This window comes from Arachis ipaensis, chromosome B6 (assembly GCF_059453495.1).
Source record: "Arachis ipaensis isolate K30076 ecotype BB chromosome B6, ASM5945349v1, whole genome shotgun sequence".
NCBI lineage: Eukaryota > Viridiplantae > Streptophyta > Magnoliopsida > Fabales > Fabaceae > Arachis > Arachis ipaensis.
In genome coordinates, this window is record NC_142441.1 from 134809764 (window position 1) to 134828021 (window position 18258).

At 36.8% G+C, this 18258-nt stretch overlaps 1 protein-coding gene across 1 annotated transcript; it reads right to left on the reverse strand.

Annotated features, from left to right (window-relative positions):
• Positions 1-17304: 17304 nt before the first annotated feature.
• On the reverse strand, positions 17305-17902 carry LOC107648403 (uncharacterized). Its single transcript, XM_016352284.3, has one exon. It carries the CDS (start codon positions 17667-17669, stop codon positions 17460-17462), a length of 210 nt encoding a protein of 69 aa, XP_016207770.1. The 5' UTR covers positions 17670-17902; the 3' UTR covers positions 17305-17459.
• Between the last annotated feature and the right edge of the window lie 356 nt (positions 17903-18258).

The following is an 18258-nucleotide window of genomic DNA, read 5'->3' on the forward strand; positions in this document are numbered from 1 at the left end:
AAGCACCAACACTTCCTTGATTTGTCGTGTCAGTCGGACACATTTCGGACACGACACACATCGATACTCATCCGACACGCACGTCTTATGTGTCCAATCGTGTCTTAATAAAAAATAAAAAATTCTTCTCTGGACACGCTTGGACACACTTAAATACCATCACGTGTCAGCGTGTCTAATTTTATTCTTAACATATATTTTTAAAATAAATTTAAATAGTATATATTATTAATTATTAAAACAAAATGTATTTTAAATATTGTATATAATTAAAAAAATTATTTAAAATAATTAAAAAATTAATTTATATTTTAATATCAATAAAATACTAAAATATAATTATAATTTATCTAAAAAATACTTTATATTTTATATATATACCATGTTCCCGTGTATTACAAAAATTTTAAATTCACGTGTCCGTGTGTCCCATGTCCATGTCCATGCATCATAAGTTTTACATGATAAAATTAATTATTAATAGGTTAAAAAATTAGTTTTTAATGAGTTATAAAAATAAAAATTGATTTTTACATAAAACTTTGGTTTTTGCAAAAAAAAAAATCCGTTTTGTAAAGAAAAACCAACCTTTTGCATAGAAAAATATGGTTTTTGAAAAAAAACTAATTTTTTACAAAAAAATTATTTATTTTAAACTATATAAATTCGATTTTAATTTATAAATTAATTTTTGTCACTTTAAAAATTTAATTTTATCTTTGGTAACATTTATTTCTCAAAAATTTGAAGACTAATCATCATTGAGACTATATTTATTAGGCTTTTTTACCAAAATACGCACCTGGAGAACATTAATTCCCAAAATGCGCATGGATGAAATGTTTCTGTAAATGCGCATCGCCATTTTGTGGAAGCTGCACGTGAAATGGAAATGAACTCCATTTCCTTTATGGTGCCCACGAAATGGGCATGCCATGTCAAGGAAACCACACACGAAATGGAGGGAGCAACTCATGGCTGGCGTCAGCGAAATGGGTGCACGGCTGAGCTCAGAAGCCATGTCCCTTGTACCGCACACGAAATGTCACAAATTTGTGTGTACTGCACACGAATTGGGACAAGCGGGTAGGCTATAAAAACCCTTCGCCAGCAGAAGTAAACCCACATTTCTCACTCTCACTTCTTCTACCCTTCTTTCTTCTCCGAGAATTCCATTCTCACAGGAGCTACTTTCAGTCATTTTTTGTGTCATAATGGCATCTGAATATATTTATGTGGTTATATATCCCAATGGTGAAATTTCGTATACAGGTGAGGGAGTGACCTTTATGTGTGATGATCCACTTTGGATAATGATTTCTCCACAGTCCTGTCTACAGCAACTTAAAAATATTATTCTGATGAACACTGGGCTGATTGGAAAAAAGGAGATCAGTACGGTCATTTACAGGATGCCCGTTGCTGTAGCTAATTCGTTTACATATCAGAAGATGCATATCAAATCCGATCAGCACGTGTCGATGATGTTTTCATATCATCGCAGCATCGGAAGCATCTATTCGATGGAACTCTGCGTGAAGCTCCAAGATGTGGGGGGCAGCTCATCTAGTTCGAATAACGTGGAGGAAATGCGAAATTCCGGTGCTGGTGAAGGCATTCCATTTTTGGACATAGGTAGGGGTCGTAGTCCGTCCTTTAATGCCTTCGTGGCCCCCGCCCAGAATACAGAAATACCTGACCGACGTCCCTTCCCGAATGTCCATGTTGCATATCCGGAAGGAATGGCCGACGGGTTGGCTGACTCATCTGAGGAAGACGAGATTGAGAATGATAGTGGAGAGGAAGCAGAGGTTGTTCCGGAAACCCAACCGGTTCAGGGCGATAGGGTCATCCCAAGTGTTGTTGAACCGATCAATGTTGCAAGGGTCGGAGGTCTTTCGAGCGGCACCCCCGACCATTACCTGCACCTCAGTCTTGGTCCAATGAACTCGACAAATGCAGAGGACATACCCAGTAACTATGGTTTGGCAGGTGAAATGGAGCTAGAGGTTGGCTTGAAATTCCTGACTAAGGATGCGGCAATGCTTGCTGTTAAGAACTACAACATACGTCGAAGTGCGGAATTCAAAGTAGTGGAGTCAGATCATACCAGGTATGTTTGTCGCTGCAAACTTTTTGGTGACCAATGTTCCTGGGTGGTGAGGGTTGCGAAGACGAGGGCGTCGAGATTTTGGGAAGTCCGAAAATACCAAGGGCCTCACACTTGTTTGGCGTCCGCAACCTCACAAGATCATGCTCAACTGGATTCAAATGTCATATGCCAGCACATATTCCCCATGGTTCAAGCAGACGCAACGATTTGCATAAAAGTGTTGCAGGGGTCCGTGGAGTCGGCATACGGATACAAGGTGTCTTACAAAAAGGTTTGGCTAGCAAAGCAAAAGGCAATGGCGAGAATCTATGGAGACTGGGATGATTCTTATAACCAGTTACAGAGATACTTCAATGCGTTGCAAACCTTTGTTCCAGGTAAGCCTATTTGTTGGATTGCATACTAGTTTTGTTATAGTTTTCATGCTCTTACGAATTTGACAACTCGTCGTAGGGACAATTGTTGACCTACAAACCCGACCATACTACGTGGGGAACACTCTTGATCGTGATAGCGTCATGTTTCACCAAGTATTCTGGTCATTCCCATCGTGTGTCGAGGCATTCAAGCACTGCAAGCCTCTAGTTTCGGTTGATGGAACACACCTGTATGGTAAGTACATGGGTACCTTGCTGATGGGAATAGCACAGGACGGAAACAACAACATTCTTCCCATAGCCTTCGCGCTAGTGGAACGGGAGAACACAGATGCATGGTACTTCTTTCTGACCAACTTAAGGAGACATGTGGCTACGCAACCAGATGTTCTACTGATCTCTGACAGGCATGCGGCCATAAAGGCTGCGCTGGAGCGAGAGGGTTGTGGCTGGGAACACAATGTTTACTGTGTCCGACACATTGCGTCCAATTTCGCAACAAACTTCAAGAGTAAAGAAGCCAAAAGACATCTTGTTAGCGCTGCATACTCGAAGACCCAAGAGCAGGCACAGTACTACCTAGAGTTAATCAGCGCGGAGGATCCGGCCACGTCCCCGGCAATGATGGCTTGGATAAGAGGGTTAGAGCCACCGAAATGGCTCCAACACCGGGATGAGGGGCGCCGATATGGTCACATGACAACGAACCTTTCTGAGTGTATTAACTCTGTGATGAAGGGCACTCGTAACCTTCCGGTGTGTGCAATTGTCAAGTCCACGTACCACCGTCTAAATGCATTGTTTGTCCAGAAGGGTCAGCAGGCAGAAGCACAGCTTGCATGTGGCCAGATGTTCTCCCAGTTCTTGCAAAAGGCAATACTTGCCAACAGGGAGGGAGTCACGCAGATGCTTGTCATATCGCACGACAGGGCGACATCGATCTTCACCGTCGATGAGATAGCCGGCATAGGGTCTCAATCTAGGTTCAGAGTATACCTCCAGCAAAGACGGTGCGACTGCGGCTACTTCCAGGCATTGCACTACCCATGTGCCCATGCGCTTGCAGCATGTGCCCATGCTAGGCTTGATTGGCAATCATATGTCGATGATATGTATCGGGTCGAAAATGTCTTCCGGGTATATCAGATGGAGTTTCCCCCCTTGCCGGATGAGGAAGTGTGGCCACCCCACGAAGGACAACTTCTCCGTCCTAATCCCCACCTGCGACGATCGATGGATGGCCGACCTGTGTCAACAAGAATTCGGAATGAGATGGACGACGTAGAGCCTGGACCGGGAAAGCGATGTGGAATTTGCAGGCAACCGGGGCATACTAGGAGACATTGTCCTCATGTCACTGGCACTTAGCGTTGTGGCTGGGTCGGATACTGAGTGTTGTTATGTTTTCAATTTATTTAAATTCTCGTCTTTAGTCGGTGTCATGTGATGTGTTTTAGAATTAAAGAGATGAATGCAATATTTCCTTTTCTTGTCAAATGATCACACAAAATTGAAACCCGTACTACATGAACATTAACAGCACCGATTTTATTACATGACAATACATTTAAATAAATAAAACCATAAAACAGAATACAGTACAAACCATAAAATAGACTAAAACAGCATCAAGTACAAACCAAGGGAAAATACAACCACGAACTACCACACCATAAAACAGAAGAAAGTACAAACCAAGGGAAAATACAAGCATCGGACGATAATAATTAACCTTAAAACCGTAACGTGAACTAGTGATGGTGTCCAGCATGTCCCAACCTCCCACCTGTACCATATGAAGGTGCTCGAGTGTCGCGGCGGGGACGTCCTGCCTGTGCCTCCTCCCCTACATCATCAGCCCCCGCATATAATAATCGACGGCCATCTAACAACGAAGGCTCGAACGGGTGCATCTGGGATCCGGCCGTGTCACCTACAGAAACAGATCTCCTCCTACCGACAGGGGGGTGACTACCTGAATCAGACGGTCGAAGTGCAAGTCCTAAGTCAGTGGGTGTGCGGGGTGATGCCTGAGAAGGAATGAATTGGTCTAGGCCATCAAATAAGGATGAAAAGTTTGTCCAACCAACTCGATCCATATGGTCAATCAGGTCTTGTGTACCGCCCCCCTGCGATGAACCACCCTCCTCGTAGGTACTATTGTAAGGCATATACTGATGGACCGTGGAGGATTGAAAGGGGTCCTCTGCGACGAACGGCTGCGGGCAGTAGACATCTCCAGGGAAATTCACTTCAACCTGGCGATGTTCCTGTTGACTCCAAACATTAACCTGACCTGGATCCGGAACTGGAGAATCTGGGACATGCATCTCATCAGCTCCGACAGCCTGATGTCTTCCACGGCGGGAACGATGGCGTCTCCTGTCCTGCGGAACTGCCGGTAGCTGAACAACTGGGCCTCTGCCGTACTCTGCCGGAGCCTCTCGGGGAATATCATCTCCTCGGGGATCATGGAAGGCCTCTGGGGGTGAAAGAAACCTCTTTGTTCTCGAGCAATACCACCGGTAATAATCATGACTGGGATGCAAGGTATCTGCCCTATCAATCTCTAGCCGATATGATACAGTCCGTCTGTTTGCCCATACTTCAAACCATGTCTGCAGGCGGATGGGCCACCATTCATCGTCGTTGCGAGCCGACTGGCGATGGAAGGTGTCTATGTTTAGTGGAGGGTTCGGTGGACCTTGTTTGCCGCCAAATTGCCGCATGACTCTATCGATGTTAACAATCTCGATCCAGCGGAACAGAATAAGTGGAACGACCGCCGTATAGAAATCCCCATGCGGAGCACCAAGAAAGTCTGCAGGCACCCTCGACAAAATACGTGCATCCCTGTACGGCATCCACACAAACTACCAAATCCAAAAGTCATTCACACAGGTTGACTAAATTTCATGGGACAAAACAATATCATGCGAGAGTTATGCAACAGGAATAGTTACCTCATCCACCTTCAAATTGTCCAACCTTAGCCGGTGCCTTTGTAAGCGTTGCTCGGCGTAGTCATTCTTTCCTCTCTTGCCCGCCCACCTGCGAAAGAATAGAATGAAATTATAACCACATTTAACAAATTACGCAGAGGAAATCAAAACACGAAGCATAACTACAGAAGATATGGAAGAAAATTTATTACGTTGTAGCTAACGGAAACGTGTATGAGCTCATCACGTCGAGTGCCCAAAAAGGAAGCCTGAAGTATATCCAAGACATCAACAGTGTATGACAACCAGACATTCCCTCGACGTTATAATCAGTCGCTAGGCACATGCCTCTATACAACCAACAGAGCACGGCACTCCCCCAACTATATGTACTAATGGCTTCATAGTTTGCCAGGAGAGGAAGATAACGTACGTGAACCGTGTTGTTCGCTTTGTCAGGACGTAAAACGCCGCCCAATAAATACATAATATAACAACGTGCATACCGTACGAGGGCCTCCTCGGGAGAGTCAAGAGGCATCTGTTGCAGTCTACTCCTGAGCCACTTCAGTTTTATGTTATACTTCGTGGTCCCAACATGTCCGTTCGGAACTTCTCCAAGGAGTTCCTCACACCATTGCCAAATATCTCTCTGGTAGAACTTACTCCATGACCTCAGAGTGCCACTGACCGGTTCACCGTCGATTGGTAATCCCACCTGCATGGCAACATCCTCCAAAGTGATAGTACACTCTCCCCATGGGAGGTGGAATGTATGGGTCTCAGGACACCATCTCTCCACAAGAGCGCTAATCATGGGATTGTCGTACTCAAAACGCTTTTATCAGAGATGCATAATAGAAGCCGGCCCTTCTTAGATACGGCTCCAGCATCTGCCTCCTAACCTCCATACTCGGATCTGCTTCGTCTATAGAGAAAACATCAACCAGCGTGCCATGCGGAGTCAACACACGTGCCGGCTAAAAATAAAATATATTAAAACACAATTATATGGTTTAAAACAATCATTTAAATTATTAACACATTTTTTTTGTAATAAAAAAAATTAAACTCACCTTAACATGTAAATGAGCAGAAATGTGAAATTCATCCAACCTATTTAGATTTTCTTCCACATTAATTCCACTTCCACTCATTTTTTTAACAAATCAATTACTCCTCAACTTCTCTTTTTTTTCACCGAAGCAACCCACTACTTCACTTCTCCTATTTTTACCTTGGCTTTGGTCCCCTCCCCTCCCACAACCTCCTTTTATAAGCTTCAACCTCACAACCTAACAATAAATTGCCTCACTTTAACCCAATGCATGCTCGTACGGGAACTGCAACTCGCTGCTTTGACTGCCCCCCCCCCCCCCACATTTCGTGCCTGCCACACTTGATAAAGGCCATTTCGTGTGTGCCTACCAGGAAGTCCCCCATTTCGTGGATGACACACTTGGCTTGGCCCATTTCGTGTGTGCCATGAACGAAGTCTCCCATTTCGTGCATGCTATGTGTGAATTAACCCATTTCGTGGCCACCCAGGTTGACATGCACCATTTCCTTTGTGCCAGGCACGAAATGGGTTGTGTCAGTGCCATAATCCCATTTCGTGGCCACCCTCCTTGATTTCTATATCATTTCCATTTCGTGGTTGCTGGCTGCGAGTTGGGGCTGCGCATTTGCAGAAACATTTTCATCCATGCGCATTTTGGGAATTAATGTTTTTCAGGTGCGCATTTTGGTAAAAAAGCCATATTTATTACCATCAGAAAATATACTCCAATAAAATAAGATTTTAATTTTTTAATAAAACCAAATAGTTCTAAGATATAACAAGTTACAAGATACCAAAATGGAAATAGGAATAAAAATAGGAAGGACTGCTGGATATTGTGCTAAACCAATTTGAAATTAGGGTTTTATAAAATTTGGTTTTGGTTAATCAATTTATAAAATAAATATAATTTTTAAAGTTGTTTTACTAAATTGGTTACCCAAAAGCGTAGTTATGATTTTTTATCCAATTAATGATATCTTTTATTCTAAATGTACAACCCTAAGTAGTCGGTCCATCAGAGTAGGTTGATGGATGGTCGAGCAAGATAAGTTGACAGACGGTTGGTCAGTCGGTTGAGGTTAACCAGTAAGGTGAATTGGCGGATAAAGAGTCGATCTGTTGGTTGCTATGAAGTACGGACATTTCGCTGAGTTGACGTGTCCGAGTGTCGGACACATTTCGGACACGACACTCACCGACACTCGTCCGACACACGTATCTGCTGTGTCCAACCGTGTCTTATTAAAAAATAAAAAATTTTTCTCCAGATACGCCTGAACACATCTAAATACCATGTGTCCAATTTTATTCTTAAAATAAATTTAGATATAATATATATTTTTATTTATTAAAACAAAAAATATTTTAAATACTTGATATAATTAAAATAAAATATTAAAAATAATTAAAAAATTTAATTTATATTTTAATATGAATAAAACATCAAAATATCATTACGATTTATCTAAAAAGTATTTTATATTTTATATGTATATGTGTTTCCGTATCATGTAAAATTTTAAAATTCGCGTGTCAGCGTGTCCTGTATCATATCGTGTCCCGTATCTGTATAGATTGGTTGGTTGGTCAATGATAGTCACATCATAGTTTGTTGGCTAGTTGGGATAGGTTATATATAGTTGTTAGTCAAAAGGTTCAAAGTTAAATGATTTTTGACAAATCACATGAGTGTCAATTTAATTTTTGAAAGATTAAACATCTTAAAAAAGACAATCATGAATTAATGATACGAAAAAAGGGATAAAAGGATTAGAATTGAATGAAAATGATATATTAAAATTAAAATAGCTAGAAATAAAAAATAAGTTGAAATTAAATACAGAAAATTATTGTACAATTTATTTAATTTTTTAATGTAATAAAAAAAGGGACTTATTCGATTTAGTTTGTCTACATTATAGTTTGAAAATTGAATTAAAGAAAATCATTCAATTTTCAGCCTAATTTCTTATATAACAAGAGAGGGACTCACTTAATTTCATTTGTCCACACCATAATTTTATCACAAAACTAAAAATGGAATTTTCACACCTCTAATTGCTCTATGATGACTACAATAGTTTATGATATATTTATAACCTATTATTAGGTTAAAATAAAGAAAATTCTAAACTCACTTGAACTACTCATGTCACATACATTTAAAGTATGTATTATTTTTCTCCTGTTCAAAAAAGATTTGTCTTCGAATCTTGTAGTTGAAAAAATAGTTTATAAAAATGATAAATTGTCTTTTATAGTGCCTAAATTTTACACAGAATTCAAAAATAAAAAGATGGATCCTATCATTCTCTATCAATCTCTATTTTTAGATAATTTAGACAAAAAATTATAGATATCAAAAAATTTTTCAAATGACAAATATAAGAAACACAATTTTTTTTAATTTTTTTGTTTTGTTTTGAATTGAAAAGAACACTAAACTTACAGGTGATGTCAAGAAAGCAAAGAGTACACCAAGACTTGTACAAGATGATAAAAAATAAATATAATAATTATCGAAATAAATAATTTAAAAAATATTTATCGATTTGTGTTCACCAGCTATATCTCATTTACACTGTAAACGAGATGAAATTACGTGTATCTCATTTACAATGTAAACGAGATATGACACATCAGCTGAAATATGGCTATCTCTTTTACACTGTAAACGAGATAAGGCCGAACGGCGCCTATAAGTATAAGTCGTTTATAGCCTGTTCTTGGACCCCATTTTGACTTAGTCAAACTCTTTCTCCCCTCTTTTTACCCTTTCCAACCATATTTGAGACCAATACGGTGATGGCACGCCAGGCAGGGAACGACGGGGACATCAACAGACTAAATGAGACGTCGCATTACGCTGGGGCGGCCGACTTCGAGGTTAGTTGCGTTCTGTTCGGTTAATCTAAATATGTGGACATTGTTAGGGTAGTCTCGTAGTGACAAGTACTGAGTAAAATGCTAATTAGGGTTTGGACTGTATGATGAATTTAGAATAATATTTGCTTGTGTAAGATTGGTATGACTTAATTAGGATTTGCTTACCGACATAAGTAATTTAGAAACATTTGTAGAGTAGAGACATGGTAGTATGTTCTTAAGTAGTAGTAGTACTTTGTTCTTAAGTAGAGTACAAAAATGTTTATTATCTCTTTATAGGTTAATTTTTTTTAAAATTCCGCAGAGGCCTCGCCTTCTACTGCCTTGGCGAGTCAGCCATACCCGTCTTCCACCAGACGCCATCGTCTCGTATCTGGCTGAGGCCAGATTCGGCGACATGGTGCCCCTCAGGGACTTTACATTTGACAATTTCCTGATTTCGGCACTTGTGGAGCGATGGTGTCCGGAGACGCACACGTTTCATCTCCCATGGGAGGAGGTCACTATCACCCTACAGGACGTGCCGTACCACCTAGGCTTACGCGCACATGGAAACCCCATTGGGGGTGCCTTCGTGACTTTGGTAGGTGGTATGGCACGGAGACGTGGGCCATGGTGGAGCAGCTGCTTGGTGTCAGGCCTCCGGTGGCGGCACAGAAGGCTACGCAGAGGAAGGAGTCATTCACGCTGAAGCTGGTTTGGTTACGTGATCGTGTCCGCCAGATGCCCCCGACCGACGATCCTGAGACCCTCCGATAGTATGCCCGACGCTATATTATGTTACTGATCGGAGGGTATTTGTTGACAGACAAGTTCAACAACCTGGTTCACGTACGGTGGCTACCGCTTCTTCGGGACTTCGCAGAGTGTAAGACATTATCTTGGGGCTCTGCTGTGCTGGCATGGACTTACCAGTCACTCTATTTGACAGCACAGCGGGGCATCATGGACATCGCTGGTTGCACTCCGCTTTTGATGAGTTAGATTTATCAGAGGTTTTCTCAGTGGTGTCCACCAGATAGAGGAGTCTACCAGTATCCGCTAGCTGCGAGGTAACCAAATATTACTTTTTCATTTGGCGGTAAACATTGTTATTAATTCGTATGGTTTGTTACTTAATGAATCGTATATATCTCTGTTACTGTCAGGTTGGTTGGATTGCAGCAGCAGAGTAGGGATCAGCATCAGGCCAGGGTCCTGTACTGGAGGGTATCAATCGACCGGTTACGGTTCGATGAAGTTAGTCATGAAAATAAATATTTTGTTATTTTAAATACTTGCTGTGTTGTAATACGGTATTTCTTCGATGGTTAATCACATAGCGTATGGTAACTGATGTCGTACACCTACTTAGTATATCGTATAGAAGTAATGAAAAGCACAAGTAAACTTAAGCTTACCAGTATCCAAAGTTCTACCGAAGGGCCACACGGAGGCTCCATTGACACCCATTCTCAGCTTGACGGCACTGCACATGGTACTTTAACCGGTTCGATTTGATCACCCGGTACTCCGCACTCCTCCGAATACTGTAGTTCTTCATACCCTGAAGTACTGCCTCTCGGCTTTTAAACTTGTGGCCGACCCGAAACTTTACATCACCGTCTAGGTTGTAATCCTCTGCAACCGTGTCAAGAAACGGAGTCCTCTCATGCATAGCGTCCAGATCCAGACTGTGATAGTGAGACGGAACTGCCAAAAGCGCCGGTATTGGAAGAGGTGGAGGCAGGACATGGCGGGCCACAGTCTGAACATGTGTCTCTGGAACACACTCATCCTCATGCCCACTATCGGACAAGCTGCTGTCACCACTGTCCGCCACGTAATCTTCGTCCGACTCCTCCTCGTCTTTCTCTGCCTCATCCACTGGAACGGCGACATGAATGGGCGGTAGTGCGAGGGGTCGGTCGTCCTGCACATAGGTCGAGTGTACGGAAGGACCACCGCCACTGTGTCCCACCTCTGCAGAAAGCTCCATTACTTGCTCCACCATGATCCTCCCATGGATGTCGAACATCAGTCGCACATCCTCGTCCCCTAGAAGTCGGAATTCGGAAGACTCCGTTATCCATGGGTGCCAGCAACCTATACGCCACCCTTCCGATTTTCCTCGCTTCTGTACCACCGAGCTTGCTCAATATCAAACTCCTCAAATCGGACAACGTTTCCACACGCTGAGTGCGAAACAATATCGGATCCTCACTCTCAAATATCACCCTGTTGTCGGCGTTTCGCATACGACAGTTGGGATAAACAAGCACAACTATGTATGGACTATTATTGGCCATTAATGCCTTGTATTTGTGAGAAATATGAGATACAAAAAGGATAGAAAAAATTTGTGAAGAATACCAATGGTTACACGTCCTTTTATAGCTGGTGGGATTCTACTTCATATATCTCATTTACATTGTAAACGAGATAACCATGTTTGAGCTGACGTGTCATATCTCGTTTACATTGTAAACGAGATACATACAATTTTATCTCGTTTACAGTGTAAACGAGATATGAATGGAGAATACAAATCGATAAATATTTTTTAAATTATTTATTTTGATAATTATTACTTTTATTTATTTATTTAAATAAAAAATCCATGATTTGACGCCTTTTTCTTTTCGAATTGAAAAATAAAAATTGAAAAATATAAGTGAAGAATATAAGAACGAAATGATATAACGTAAGAACTGCGAAGATGTAGTAATTTATTTTATGAGGACATAAAAAAACATAGAATAATAAAAATTAATTTAATACTTAAATTTTGATACCAAATAATACAAAAAAAAAAAAAAGGAAAAACAAGAACACAACAATAAAATTGAATGAAAAAGATTTGTTGAAATTCAAATAGAAACAAAACGATAGGTTGGAATTGAATATAAGGAGAATTACTTTATTCCTTATCAAATTTCTTGAAAATTCAAATAGAAATAAAATGATAGGTTGAAATTGAATACAAGAAGAATAACTTTATTTCTTATTAAATTTGTTGATGCAATAAGAAAGGAATTCTGTGAACCTAATTTATCTACTCCTATAATTTGAAAATTGAATTAAACAGAATCACTCAATCTTTTATCTAATTTTTCGTTACAATAAGAGAAATATTCACTCAACCTCACTTGTTCATACCATGATTTTATTGCAAAACTAAAAAGGGAGTTTTCACACCTCTAATCACTTTACGACGATTATAATAGTTTACGAGGTATTTATATCTTTTGTTAGGTTAAAATGAAAAAAAAATTCTAAACCTACAAACATAGAACCCAATTTACTAACCAAATAAATAGAAATAAAAATATATGAAATTAAACTAAACATTCTAACACTTAAAAATATAAAATAATAACTACTAAATAATACTTAAACTTTTTATCTCACAAATATTTAAAGTATGTATTATTCTCTTCTTCTTTAAGAAAATTTTATTTCTCAAATCGTATAGTTAAAAAAATAGTATATGAAATGACAAATACAAAAAAGACAAATTTTTTTTTGAATTGAAAAGAACACCAAAACTTACTAGTGATGACAAAAAAGCAAAAAGAGTACACTAAGACTTGCACAAGATGATAAAAAAAAGGGATAAGTATGATTTTGGTCCCTTACGTAGGGGCTGAAAATTTTTTTCGTCCCTCGCCTTTTTTTCGCTCCAAAATGGTCCCCAAAGTTTCAGTTTTTTTTAAAATGGTCCTTCGGACCAAAATGCCCCTATCCCTTCTTCCCCAAAATCATGCCACCACCACCACCACCAGAACGAACCAGAACCACCACCCCCCACCCACTGTCACTCCATCACCATCTCCATCACACCAACGAAAACCCAGAAAATCAACATCATCATCGTCATCCTCATCAGAATTCAAACTCATATCCAGATTCAAACTCAGACAAACAAAAACTCAACCCAAAAAATCATCATAAAAAATTCAGAACTCAACTCAGATAAACAAAAACTCAGATCCAGAAATTTCACAAAAAAATTCAATTAACAGAATTCACAGAAGAAGAAGAAGAAGCGGTGGGTGGCAGTGGGTGCGGCGGCGGGAAGAAGAAGAAGAAGAAGAAAAAGTGGGGGCGGCGGTGGGTGTGGCGGCGGAAGAAGAAGAAGAAGAAGAAGAAGTGGGGGCGGCGGTGGGTGTGGCGGCGGGAGAAGAAGAAGAAGAAGTAGGGGCGGCGGTGGGTGTGGCGGCGAGAGAAGAAGAAGAAGGAGGAGAAGAAGAAGAAGAAGAAGAAGTGGGGGCGGCGGGAGGAAGAGGAAGAAGAAGAAGAAGGCGGTGTGGCGGCGGGCGGGGGCGGCGGCGGTGCAGCGGCGGGCGGGGGCGGCGGCGGCGGTGCAGCGGCATGGGTTTCCCCCTCCCCCCTCCCCCCCCTTTTCTCCCCCCCCTTCTCTCCCCACCCACCCCCGCTTCTATATCCCCCCTTTCTTTCTTTTTTTTTTCTTTTTTTATTTATTTATTTTATATTTATTTATTTTATAATTTTTTTAATAAAGGGTATTTTGGTAATAAAAAAAATATAATTGGTAAAAAGGACGATTTTAAAAAAAACTGAAACTTTGGGGACCATTTTGGAGCGAAAAAAAGGCGAGGGACGAAAAAAATTTTCAGCCCCTACGTACGGGACCAAAATCATACTTATCCCTAAAAAAAATTAACACTTTGGCGCTTTTTTATTTGAATTGAGAAATAAAAATTGAAAGATGTAAGTGAAGAACACAAAAACGAAAGGATATATATGACGCAAGAACATGCAGTAATTTTATTTTTATTTTTATGAGAGTATAAGAAAAAGAAATATAGACTAATAAAAATTAATCTAATCATATCATTTGATATCAAATAATATTAAAAAAAAGGGATAAACAAGAATATATGATTAAAATTAAATGAAAAAGATTTGTTGAGATGAAATAAATACAATAAAATAGGTTAAAATTGAATATAAAGAGAATTATTTTATTTTTTATTCAATTTCTTGATGCAAGAAATTCTCTTAATCTAATTTGTTCATACCAGGTTTTGAAAATTGAATTGAAATAAATCACTCAACCTTCTATCTAACTTTTCAATACAATAAGAGAGAGATTTAGTGCTTGTTTGAGCGCTTTTATTTTGTTAAAAAAAGATATTTTTTTAATAAAAAAGATTTTTTTTTTATTTTTTAGCGTATTTGACAAATTTCTAGTAATAAAAGTAAATACACTAGAAAAATAAAAAAAGATGTTTTTTTATGTAATAAATAAACAAAAAAGTACTTTTATATTATTATACCCAAACATAATTGATAGATAAAAATATCTTTTTACATGAGATATCCAAACATAAAATTACTTTTACTTCTCCATAAGATCTTTTAAAAAAAGATAACTCGAAAAAAGATATTTTTTTAGAAGCTCACCCAAACAAGCTCTTACTCAACTTTACTTGTCTACACCATGATTTTATCACAAACCTAAAAAGAGAATTTTCACACCTCTAATTATTCTATGACGACTACAATAGTTTATGAGATATTTATATCTTCTTATTAAGTTAAAATAAAAAAAAATTCAAAAATCACTAACAAATTCTCAATCTACTAACTAAATAAATAGAAATAAAAAATTTATGAAATTAAACTAAACATTTTAATTCTTAAAAATATAAAATAATTACTACTAAATAATATTTAAAATATTCATATTTTAAACATTTAAAGTATGTATCATTAAGAAGCCTCCACTTATACTCTACCTCATCAATTACGTACTCTTTCAGGTACCTATATACATACATATTTACTATACGTCAATTATTTTCTATAACCAATGTTGCTTTCTTTTTGGTGATGTTTATTTTTTATTTTTTATTTTTTTTGTCTATTTAAATTTGATTGCAGTTTATTTATGGTTGGATGAAATTTTATGGAATAAAAGCGATTCTTGACACAATAATATATATATATATATATATATATATTATTTTGTTTAAGTTCATCATAAAAAAATATGTATTTTGTTTATTTATATTTATTATTTATTTGACTTAGTAACTTAATAAATATGTTAATTGGTATTTGAAATACCTTTTTATATATATGTAATATATATTAGCTTATTCTTCTTATATATTGATTAAATTAAATTAAAATATTTAAATATTATTATTGTGTTTTATATATCTTTCAAATGTTATATAAATATTAAAAATATAAAAAAATATTGCTTTAGATATATAAAAAAAAAAGAACCTAATAAAAAATTTAATATAGTGTTACTTTAGGTATTAAAAAAAATAACTGCAAATAAATTTAGACAAGTATTGTCTCAGATATATAAAAAAATAACCAAAAAAATTTTACAAGTGTTATTTTAGGTATATGAAAAGATAACTTAAAAAAATTTGGATAAATGTTGCTTTATGTATAAGAAAATATAACATATAAAAAATGTTACAATAAAATCTTTATAATGCGTTGTATTTGGGTCTTCTAAGACAACCCTTACATAAAATTACTTTTTCTAATAGAAAATACAATATTTTTTAAAGGTTGACACGAAAAGGATTTTCTTTAATAAAAAAAAGCGTTGCCTTAGACCAAAGATAACGACCGTATAGTCAATCCTCAAAATACATTGTGTTTTGTTGAAAAATGTTACCTTTAATCAAAGGCATTATTTTTCTTATTATAGACAACGTTTTTAAAAAATTGTCTCAACCTAAATTTGCTGTAGTGATGTACAAGATGATGAGAAAACCAACACTTTAACGTTTTTATTTTGTTCGAATTGAAAAATAAAAATTGAAAGATGCAAAGTGAAGAATACAAGAACGGAAGGATATGATGCAAAAATAGTAAAGATGCAATAAATTTTTTTATTTTTACGAGGGAGTAAGAAAAAAAATAGACTAATAAAAATTAATTTAATTCATGAAATTTGATATAAAATGATACTTAAAAAAAAGGATAAACAAAAACACAAGATTAAAATTGAATGAAAATAATTTATTAAAATTGAAATAGAAACAAAAAAATATGTTAAAATTAAATTTAAAGGAAATTACTCTACTTTTTATTCTATTTTTTGATACAAAAAGAAAGAGACTCACTCAACCTAACTTATCAACATCATAGTTTGAAAATTAAATTTAAGAGAATCACTCAACTTTCTTCTAATTTTCCGACGCAACAAGAGAGGGACTTCATTCAACCTCACTTGTTTATACCATAGTTTCATCACATAACTAAAAAGGGAGTTTTCACACTTCTAATGATTCTATGACAAATTTAATAATTTATGAGGTATTTATAAATTTTTGTTAGGTTATAATAAAGAAAATTCTAAACCCACCAACATAAAATTCAATCTACTAACTAAATAAATAGAAATAAAAATACATGAAATTAAACTAATATTCTAACACTTAAAAATATAAAATAATAACTATTGAATAATAATCGAACTCTTCATGTCACGAATATTATTTAAAGCATGTATTAATTAGATTGATCGATAGCACATGGTATAAATCATCTTGTAATATGTCATCACTAATTAATTAATTAAGAAGCTAGTTAGATTCACTATATATTCTATTTTTTAGAGACTAATTTAAAATATTATATTTAAGAAAAAAAACTAAATTGGCATATATAATGTTGTAAAAACCATTTTCACCATTAACCTTGTTTGTTAATCTCCACCACGATGACACCATCTCATTTAATTAAATTTCTAATTAAACTTTTAAAAAAGTTATCTTACCAAATCATATATATCAATTAGAAAATGAACAACGCCTTAAATCCAAGGTCGGGCAAGCAATTACATAAGAAACATGAACAACCAAGCCTTAATAATTATCCATTCAAGAGAGTAACTTACCTCATTAATAACTATAATCATAAAACACTCATTCTTAGTTGATGCACTGAAATAGAACTGAATCTCATTAATTAATTAACTAGGCTTGATCACAAGGAAAAGAAACATTACAAATCAAATCCCATAATAATCCAAAACAACCATATAACAATGAAGTACTATGGATCCCATAGTGTAAACAAGAACTTAATAGGATTGTTAATTAACCCATGTACATATGGATTCCAACTGCTAACAAGAAAATGCATATAAGAGCAAAATAGAGGATTGCATGAACCAAAATGGATAATCCACTCGTTTGAAAATTGCCAAACTCAACGAACCTGCCTCTACCAGGAATCTGAACCAATAACCCGGGCGTTAACAGAATGAACAGGACCACTGACACAAAAACTGGACCCCAATCAGCCATCTTCAAAAATCAAATAAACTCCTTCAACCAATTAATTGGTCTTGTTATTATTTCAATCAATGCTGTGGTGGTTGTAAATGGCAATGAGAAATGATATGTGGGAATTAAGTGAGAATGAGACTTAAAAAGAAAATGAGGCAAAAAGGGTTAACTGGTTGCCTTTAATTTTGGTACAAGAGACAAGTAATTGATGACAAGGAAAATAAATAAATAAATAAAAATAAAGCGAAGGTTAAAGAATCAAGCTATTCCAATTCATTTATATATGCAACTCTCACATCCACACGCACGGTACAAAATTAAAACTACTACTAAAAAGGAAGCTTCATGTCATGGCTGGGTATGTACATAACACCCTCATTTTTTTTTTCAGAAAAAAAAACACATATATCTTCTTAAAATACTATAGTAATGCTTGCTATATAGTCACAATTTTGATCAAGTTAGACTTTTATTTTTATTGTGATTGTTATTACAGGATTATTCGAACTAAATAAGACCACAACTTAAACAACAAAGTTTTTTTTCCTAAGAGTAAAACATATTTTTTTATCTCTCAACATTTGTAATTTAAAAAAAAATATTTGTA

Bases quoted from the DNA above. Each gene is read 5' to 3' on its own strand.
- LOC107648403 (XM_016352284.3), bottom strand. From the start codon at position 17,669: ATGGCTGATTGGGGTCCAGTTTTTGTGTCAGTGGTCCTGTTCATTCTG.